General features: G+C 36.0%; 1 protein-coding gene across 1 annotated transcript; it reads left to right on the top strand.

Moving 5' to 3' along the window:
* Positions 1-7434: 7434 nt before the first annotated feature.
* tmem119b (transmembrane protein 119b) lies at positions 7435-10700 on the top strand. Its single transcript, NM_001089443.1, is given in 2 exon segments — positions 7435-7494; positions 9559-10700. A coding segment is annotated over 1 exon segment (885 nt). The 5' UTR covers positions 7435-7494; positions 9559-9573; the 3' UTR covers positions 10459-10700.

Genomic DNA, 10700 nt, shown 5'->3' with positions numbered 1-10700 from the left:
AAGTAAGACTTTAATCTCTTAAATGCGTGTTTATGGCCAGGTTTATTATTCTGCAGTCAAGAAAGAAGACGTACAACATCCTTCTTCCTCAATTCTCTCAAGATTTGCCAAGACGCTTTTAAAGCAGATGTTTTTACAATCTTGTATGTCTTGACAAGTCATTAAAAGTCCAAGATCTCTCAAAAGGGCTGCCATATTGAAAACTAATTTTTAAAACACCTATATAATAAATTACATATTGACACCATACAATTTATTGGGTTAACTGGTCCACCCATATGACATTGCATTTTAAAAACCTTTAAATCTTATTTTAACCTCATCTAATACTGACAAACTATGACGCTTTTTGTGTGTACACTCAAACAAAGAGATTTTTATTTAGACTTAAATATAAAATGTATGTTGGTGCCAGTAGCCTAGTGGTACTATCGTGCCCACGGCGAACCGAGTTTGATTTCCGGCTTGAGGTCCTTTGCCGATTCTTCCCCTTTCTCTGCTCCCAATGCTTTCCTATCTGAATTCCCTACTGAATTCCCTACGGTAGAAGAATAATAAATAAATAAAAATAAATAAAATGTACAATGCATCTGGAAAGTATTCTTAGGACATTTCCTTTTTCCACATTTGTTACAGCCTTATTCCAAAATTGATTCAATTGATTTATTTCCTCAAAATTCCACACACAATGCCCCATAATGACAATGTAAAAAAAGTTTTTTTTTTTTTTTTTAATTGTTGCAAATTTGTTAAAAATAAAAAAAAGGCATACACCTGTCTATATAAGGTCCCAGGGTTGACAGTGCACGTCAAAGCACAATCCAAGCATGAAGACAAAGAAATTGTCTGTAGACTTCCAAGACAGGATTGTCTGGAGGCACAAGGCTGGGGAAGGTTACAGAAAAATTTCTGCTGCTATGATAGTTCCAATGAGCACAGTGGCCTCCATCATGCGTAGGTGGAAGATGTTTGGGATCACCAGGACTCTTCCTAGAGCTGGCCGGCCATCTAAGCTGATCGGGGGAGAAGGGCCTTAGTCAGGGAGGTGATCAATAACCCTATGGTCACTCTGTCTGAGCTCCAGCGTTCTTCTGTGGAGAGAGGAAAAACTTACAGAAGAACAACCATCTGTGTAGCAATCCACCAATCAAGCCTGTATGGTAGAGTGGCCAGACGGAAGCCATTTCCTGCCTGGGATTTGCCAAAAGCCATCTGAAGAACTCCCAGACCATAAGAAATAAAATTCTTTGGTCTGAAGAGATTAAATTTGAACTCATTGTATTACATTTGAAGAAAACCAGGCACCGCTCATCACCAGGCTAATACCATCCCTACAGTGAAGCATGGTGTTGGCAGCATCATGCTGTGGGGATGTTTTTCAGCAGCAGAAACTGGAAGACTAGTAGGGATAGAGGGAAAGATGAATGCAGCAATGTACAGAGAAATGCTAAATGAAAACCTGCTTTAGAGTGCTCTTGACCTTAGACTGAGGCGACGGTCTTCCAGCAGCACAATGACCCAAAGCACACCATTAAAATATCAATGGAGTGGCTTCACAACAACTCGGTGAATGTTTTTGAGTGGCCCAGCCAGAGCCCAGACCTAAATCCTATTGAACATCTCTAAAGAGACATCTGAAAATGGCTGTACAATGCCACTTCCCATCAAACCCGATAGAGCTTGAGAGGAACTGCAAAGAGAAATGGCCAAAAATTCCCAAAGACAGGTGTGCCAAGATTGTGGCATCATATTAAAAAGACTTGAAGCTGTAATTGCTGCCAAAGGTGCATCAACAAATGATTGAGCAAAGGCTGTGAATACTTATGTACATGTGATTTTTCAGGTTTTTTATTTTTAATAAATTTGCAACAATTAAAAAAAAAAATCTGTTTTGACGTTGTCATTATAGGCTGTTGAGTGTGGAATTTTGAGGAAATAAATAAATTTAATCCATTTTGGAATAAGGCTGTAACATAAAAAATGTGGAAAAAAAGAAGCACTATAAATACTTTCCAGATGCACTGTATTTTGATTACATATAAAAATTTCTATCCATTTAGATTACATATTTTAACAAAATTGAACTAAAAAACTTGATATGATGGATATTTGTAAGTTAAACATAAATGGAACTAATACACACAAGATTTATGAAATAATACCAATACATCCCATACATGCTTCTTTGTAAAAGTATTTTGTAGTAGTTTCAAAATACAAAAGGCAGTATTTTATTTTGATACATGTGTGGCTGCTGTATTTTGTAGTTTATTTTGATACACTTAAAATTAAGGTATTTTGTATTTTATTTTAAAATACTTTTCAATGTATTTTTGCCCAACCCTGGTGGGCTGTCAATTTATTAATTTGTGATCAGAAGGTAGTAGAAAAAAGTCAAGCAGGAGTTGTGGCCTTCATTATGAAAACCCAATACAGACACTTATGATACACTAGAAACGATTTCTGTTTTCATTGTATTATACTGCATTTCTCAACAGTTTCTTACTGTATAAGCAGTAAACTGTACTATATATATTATGCTACTGGAGATTTTTCAATGAACTCTGGGGGAAAAATCTGTAACTGTGCATCTAAATTCAGTATTGCAAATGATAGTGAAAAACTCCACACACGCATTAGTATTATTATTATTTATTTAACAAATTATTTTTAAAGTAAACAAACTAACCAGTTTTCTTCAGACTGTTGAGTGCTATATAGTGTGATGATTTAACCATTAAAAATATATGACCAAAAACGGCCCCCTTGTTTTTTAATTTTTGGGTGCACTGCCTCTTAACATGGTTAACATGGATATATTAAATATATTTAATTAACATAACTTTGTGCTTAACCAAAATACAAATTGAAACGAAAGTAATTGATTCATGAAAGCAAACACCCAAAGTCAGCATAAATGTCAGAATGACTAGCCGAGGAACATCTGCTTTAGACGGATTCATGAGTATTGGGTGCCCGTCAGCACCAGATGTCACAGATACCAAGATGTTCATAATCCTGGACCAGGCAGTATCTCGATCTGATGCTGTGGTCGTCATAGAGTGTATGAGACTGATTCCTGAAAGACCATCGTGACAGACAAGTCCCCACATTGATCGTTTGGGCCAGCCTGACTCCCCACCGGTGACCTACTCACACCTGCAGCTTCTTCACGATGGACGTCCAGCTTCACCAGTCTATGGCACCTAGACTGCAGCTCCACGCAGAAAGTTTGGCCAGAAGATTAATGGTCATGCCCAACAGGGCCTAGTTCCTCTTGAGTTTTTTTTTCTCTTTACTTTGTCAATTATTGAAGTTTTTTTTTCCTTGCCATCGTCACCACCGGCTTGCTAGGATCGGAACTTGTGGAGCTGCGCTTCGGTGGATTTGCTCTTCAGTGTTAGAACTTTCAGCAGTGAAACTTAAACCACAATTAACTTAATTAAACTGAACTCTGAAATCTAGACTTTACTAGAACTATGTTAAGCTATGTTAAGTAGGAGGAAAAGGACAAGTGGGACAAAAGTTACTTTTGTAATAACATTGGTGTTCTATTTGATCGGCATCGCTCAATAAAAAAAAATATATATATATATTTTACAAAAAAGTGGGGTTGACAGTAAACAGCTTACAGTTTTTTACAATGGCTATGACACTTTTTTCAATACGTTTAACAAGTTTCCTAAACTCTTAACACAGTTAGCACAACATCCGTCTTCGTGGGCTAAACAATTAACACATTTCATGTTGTTTTGACACAAAATGCATCCAGTTAACACAAATTTAAAATGCTTAAACTTCACACATTTTACACACAAGCACAACTAAGAGCAAAACAATTTCATTTTACAGTCAAATTTACAAAGGCTTTAACACAGTATGTCAGAACAGATAACACCATGTTCTAAACAGAACTTATATAGGATAAAGTCAAAGTGAACAGCTGTTCTAATTGTGAATTGAAACACAAATATATTCCCTGTATTTTATTCAATTACCAATGAGAAACAGCATATTGCAGTTATGTATAAAACAATATGCTGTTTCTCATATAAATAATTTCTATCTATCTATCTATCTATCTATCTATCTATCTATCTATCTATCTATCTATCTATCTATCTATCTATCTATCTATCTATCTATCTATCTATCTATCTATCTATCTATCTATCTATCTATCTATCTATCTATCTATCTATATGTGTGTGTGTTTGTGTATGTGTGTGTGTGTGTGTGTGTGTGTGTGTGTGTGTGTGTGTGTGTGTGTGTGTGTGTGTATATATGTGTGTGTGTGTGTGTGTGTGTGTGTGTGTGTGTGTGTGTGTGTGTGTGTGTGTGTGTGTGTGTGTGTGTGTTTTACAGTTTTTTACAATTGCTATGACACTTTTTTCAATACATTTAACAAGTTTCCTAAACTCTTAACACGGTTAGCACAACATCCGTCTTCGTGGGCTATACAATTAACACATTTCTTGTTGCTTTGACACAAAATGCATCAAAAATTAACACAAAATTTAACACAAATTTAAAATGCTTGAACTTCTTGAACTATGTAATTTCACAGTCCGATTTACCAATGATTTCACACAGTATGTCAGATCAGATAACATCATGTTCTAAACAGAACCTATAAAGGCTAAAGCTAAAGTAAACAGCTGTTCATATTGTCAATTGAAACACAAATATATTCCCTGTATATATATATAGACACACACACACCATACATACATGTATGTATATATATATATTTATGACAGCTCCCATCTCCCATATGAACATGATTCCCATCTAGAAAGCACACTCCTGTCTTGAGATTTTTCAAATCACATGATCATACTGTATGTTCTAAAAAAGACTCTTGAGGTTTTTGAAAGGAACAGTGAGCACATTGCAGAACTCCGTCACCAATATGTCCAGGTAAGGTTATGCAATACATTCATTACTTTACTATGCACAGTGTGTTTTGCTGTAAACGACTCTATAAACCTGGCGTTCATTAGTACATACATTAGCTATAGTACAGTTAACCATTTACACTGTGTCTAATTACTTTTAGAGAGTCATGAAATTGGAGGTCAATCAAGTCCCACATGAAATTATCTATGTTGACAAGACTGGCTTCAACTTGGCGAAAAGGCGTCGCCGTATAGGAGAAACAATAGGCCAAAGGGCCATCGTTACCATGCCGGGCCAGAGAAGAAGTCGGGCAAATGCAGAAGACCAGGCAGTATATAAAATTATTTAGTTTTTTATTATAATTGTGATGCTTTTTTTGTTTGTATATCTTGCAGTGATTTCCTTTTGCAAATAAAGTCTATTGCAGCAATTCTGTGTCTGTATTTTTTTACATCAACTGTAAATTTTATAAAGCAATTTTTTTCTTTATTTTTGTATTGAACTTTTGCAGTAAAAAAAAGAAAATGCATTTACTAAACCCAACAAAATGCAAATGTAGAGAGTCTTAAAATATAAGGGCAAAGCTGACTCATAAACTAATGCAGTTTCTGTAAATTTAACTGATGCTAGTGTTTTTATTGTCAGTGTTTTCTGATTGACTGAATGTGTCTGTTGGAAGAGAACATGTGTTTGTGTTTTGAACAATTATGTCATTTTGAAACATGTTTGTAGTGTTTTGTTAGACATAGTGTAGTGTGTTTGTTTATTATTGTATTTTGAAAAGTAGTTTAGAGGTTTAGTTTACAATGTGTGATTTTGAGCATAAAATTAACTGTTTTGTCAGTTGTGTGTTTTAGGTGTGTTGCTGCGTTAAGAGTTTAGCAAACTTGTTAAATGTATTGAAAAAACTGTCATAGCCATTGTAAAAAACTGTAATATAGGAATCTTGAGGTTTTTTAAAGGAACAGTGAGCGCATCAAAGAACTCTGTCACCAATAAGTCCAGGTAAGATTATGCAATACAGTCATTACTGTACTATACACAGTGTGTTTTGCAGTAAACTACTCTTTAAACCTGGAGTTCATTAGTATATACAGTTGATATACAGTACAGCATTTGCATACACTGTGTCTAATTACTTTCAGAGAGTCATGAAGTTGGAGGCCAATCAAGTACCACATGAAATTTTCTATGTTGACAAGGCTGGGAATGTCACCATAGGAAAAACATATTAGGTCAAAGGGCCACAGTTACCATGCCGGGCCATAGAAAATATCAAGTGTAATGTGGATGAGAACATGTGGCAAAAGACCAGCAAAATAGAAAATTACTTTGTTATTTTATTATAATTGTGGTGCTTTTTCTGTTTGCAGTAATGTCCTATTGCAAATAAAGTCTGTACTGCAGCAATTCTGTGTCTGTATTTTTTTTACATAAACTGTAAATTTTATAAAGCAATTTTTTTCTTCGTTTTTGTATAGAATTTTTGCAGTAAAAGAAAGAAAATGCCTGCATTTCTTAACCCAATGAAACAAAACTGTAGAGACTTCAAATATAAGAGCAGAGCTGACACATAAACTAATGTAGTTTCTGTAATGTCAGCTGATGATAGTGTTTTTATTGTGAGTGTGTTCTTATTGACTGAATGTTTCTGTTGGAAGAGATTATGTGTTTGTGTTTTGAACAATTATTTCATTTTGAAACATGTTTACAGTGTTATGTTAGACATGGTTTATTGTGTTCGTTTATTATTGTATTTTGAAAAGTAGTTTAGAGGTTTAGTTTACAATGTGTGATTTTGAGCATGAAATTAACTGTTTTGCCAATTGTGTGTTTTAGGTCTGTTGATGTGTTAAGAGTTTAGCAAACTTGTTAAATGTATTGAAAAAAGTGTCATAGCCATTGTGAAAAACTGTAATACTCAGATGGCATACCTTTTAGCCTTACCATCAGTTTCAGCAGATTCAATTACAATTCTTTGCTGCGGCAGTGCTATGTATTGCTGTCTATTGTTCCTGCAGAGGCTCACAGCACATGTGTTTTCTCCCCCGTGGATCATGTGATCACAGGAAACATAAAACTCTTCCTCGGAGACCTGATAGCTTCTGTTTTGAGGGCCAAAAACAGCCCCAAAGTGTTTTACAAGATACCATCAGCTTCTGCATTTCCTCCTCAGATGTAATGCTTACACTGGAGGAATTTACATTAAGTTTAGCTTCAAGATACTGGATGAAAAGAAAACCTGCAGGAAAATTCCTCACAGTCTCCCTAGTTTGTTGAAACAAACTATGCTACATCTGGTGGCTTGAAGTTCTCCAGTGCACACAGGCAAGAGGAGGGGGGAAAAACTCGGCTCTCCCCCAAAACAGCCTTAACGAGAACAGTGTGTCTGGAAATGACCCAGTCAGTCTTTCTGGGATAGGGAAGAAGCAGGAGAAGTAGAAGAAGAAGAAAAGGGGAGGAGGGGAAAGCAGGAGTTTCTTTCCCCCATCAGCAGTCCAGCAGTTCTTCATCTTGCAGTCTGAGAGGAGGAAACAGCAGACGTTTCTTCTCAATGCCAGATCATCTTCAGTCGGCATGTTTTAGAACTCTAAAGTAAGTCAGATTTCAGCATCTCTTTGGTCTGGTTTCTATTTTTAGTAGGAAAATGCACATCTTTAAAGTGTTCATGTGGCTAACTAAGTTTAAACTGTGACAAAGAATAGCTGGACTCAAAAAGTTAATTCTGGCTTGATTGTTTTTAAACTCTCTATAGATGTAAATAAATGGAAGTTCGTATACTGAGGACAGAGCTTACAGTTGTTTGGAACTGCTTTGAAGCCAGCATAAAACACTGACAGAGATTAGTATTAAGGCTTTGTGTGTGTATGTGTGTGTGTTTGAGAGTGAGGCGCCACATGAGCTTGATACTATTTCCATTGTGCACCAAATGCCCAGTGACGATTAGTCGTCAGCTTGAGCACAGATGGAGCAGAGAAACCATTATTTGAACATTGTTGTTTTAGGAAATAAATCATTGTAGTATAATACTTTGGTTCACCAATGCTTTCTGAATTGATGTATTAAACGCAATATTTGTATTGAACTTTAAATTCGTTAGAAACACTTTACAATAAGACCATTAAATTAGTTTGGAAATATTTTAGATTGAATTTTATTACAGATTAAATTTAAACTTTTGCACTTATTAATACGTTAAAATAAGATTTAAGTTGTATAAATGATCCTGATTTCTAATAATTAAAGCAGTTATTAATTCTGAACATAAATTAACAACTACCTATAATTAATGTCTTATATTAATATTTATCATAGATTAATAAATCATACAATATAAAGAAAGAAGTAAAGTCTTTACAAAGTATCTTTACATTAACTGATTGTAATGGATTAAACATTGTTGTAAAGTCTGTTTTGCCATCAATGCAGGAAAATGTAGAGTTAAATGTCCTATCTTTTCGCAAAAATGGAAACTAGAGTTAGGGATGTTTATTCAGCTCATAGTAGAAACGGGAACTTTGAAACAGGAGCTCATGAAGCAGGAATGAACAGACATGGCAGTTGCACAGAACATAATGCATCTGGCTCTGAATCCAATGAAGTTTCCATGTGGCTCTTTCAACTTTTTTTTTTTTTTAGGAAAGACAAATTCAGCAAATTAATGTGACAATGAAATAAAAACAAAGCAAATTTCTTATTAATTATTATAAATGTTATTGAGTTAATTTAGATAACATTTTTTTTTACTTAAAAAGTGAGTAATCCCATTGCCTAAAAAAGTGACAAGATGAGTTTACTTTAAAAAGTAAGTAAACTCTTTGTAACTTGGAACTATTGAGTCATTTTTTAAAATATGCATATAGTTTGTTTACTTATAAATTTTAGGCTACAGGGTTATTCAAAAACATTTTCAAGGAAAGTCAACTAAACACTTTAAAAGTCAACCAATCACTTTAAAAGAAAGGAGTTTTTTTACTTTTTTATTTATTAATTTTTTATTTACAAAAGTCAACTAATCATTTTTTACACTCAAAAATATTTTGGCTGCTTGTTCAATCTAATTATGAAAAATGAGTTGAATCAACACAATTCTTGAGGGACTTTTGGGACAACTTAAATGTTTTATGTTCAATCCACTTAAGTTTTTAAAAATAATTAAGTTAAATTAATCAATTTGTGCTACATGAACAACATGAAGGATTTGTGTGGAACCCAGTATTTTTTACAGTGTAAAGTGTGGGAAAATTAAATGTGTTCACTTTGAAAAGGTTATTGAAATATTTATATATATTTGATAATTTAAAAAGAACATTATATTTCCGTCAGCTAGCTCTCTGCAAATCTCATATTGTCGCCCACTGAAACTAAGCAGGGCTGCACCTGGTCACTACCTGGAAGGGAGACCACATGTGAAAGCTAGGTTGCTGCTGGAATCAGTGTTAGTGAGGCCAGCAGGGGGTGCCCAACCTGTGGCCTGTGTGAGTCCTAACACCCCAGTAGAGTGAAAGAGACTCTGTACTGCTCAGTGAGCGTTGTCTTTTGGTTGAGATGTTAAACTGAAGTCCTGGTCTGAGGTTCTTCTCACAGAAAAACTACATGAGGGTTATACATGTGCAAAAATGAAAATGAAAAATGCTGTATGCTTTTTAATCACTGCAGGTATTGAGTCACAGGATGGATCACTCAGCTCTCCGCTGCCTCATCGGCCTGTCCATTGTTCTGCTAACCAAAAAGTACTCTAATGCCACCCCAGTCATTTTAAATGACTCTTGGGAGGGCAGTGGCCAGTGGTATTCTACGATCATAGATGTGGATTTCACACCCAGCATCCCTTCCTTTCTCAATGACTCTGTGAAGTCCACCTCCATAGATGGAGATAAACAAACCAAACCATTCTGGAATCAAGCAGCAGATTTTTTAAAAGAGAACCACCTCCCCATAATCGTCATTACCACACTAATCCTTCTCATCTTCACCATCCTCTGCTCGGCTGCCATTTTGAGTCGCCGACGTAAAGTCAGCACCTACTACCCCTGTGCTTTTCCCTCAAAGATGTACGTGGATGAGCAAGACAAGGCTGGGGGAGGACGCTTCTTCAGCGAAGTCCCAGAAAAAACCAACACCAGCCCCAGTGAGGAGCCAGTGAATTCAGCCAGGCAGCTCCAGGAGGACATCATGATGGCCACCAAGAACCTCAGAACTCCACTCAAGAGTCCGTGGAAGGAGAAGAGTGAAGAGGCAGAAGCCCAAAAACCTGCAGAGGAGGAGGAAAGTCCTCTATGTGAGCTGAGTCAAGAGGAGAGCTGTGGTTTGCTGGAAGAAAATATCACAAATGAGTCTGTTGTTGATGATCCTGTGGAAAAGATCAGCCCCAGCAGGTCCCAGGACGATGTCCCATCTTGTGACATGGAAAAGACTGACCTCTCGGACTCTGGGCCCCCTGATGAGAGCAAACATCCATCTGGGCTAGAGAATTCTGAGATACAAGAGGACACGAACAAACAGGAAGTCACTACTTCAGGCTCTCCATTCATCAGCAAAGAGAAAACAGCATTTTAATGTGGACATTTTAAAAGCCTTGAAGGAAACACAAGTACAGAGCAAACTGTGTTTTTTGGACATTGTAAAAGTGAAGAATGTGGTATGAGGTTTCATGATTTTCCCAAAAGTTTGTATGGCTTTATTGTTGTTTCTGACTGTTTACTTTCATGTAACATATGTAATCTGTTTTGAATCGCTATTTTAAATGCTACGAACGGATGCCTGCTGGGCATGACTTTATCATAAAAACTGCATTTTAA

This window comes from Danio rerio, chromosome 5 (genome assembly GCF_049306965.1).
Source record: "Danio rerio strain Tuebingen ecotype United States chromosome 5, GRCz12tu, whole genome shotgun sequence".
Lineage (NCBI taxonomy): Eukaryota > Metazoa > Chordata > Actinopteri > Cypriniformes > Danionidae > Danio > Danio rerio.
Note: the sequence above shows the minus strand (reverse complement) of the source record. Positions and strands in the feature narration are given on the sequence as shown.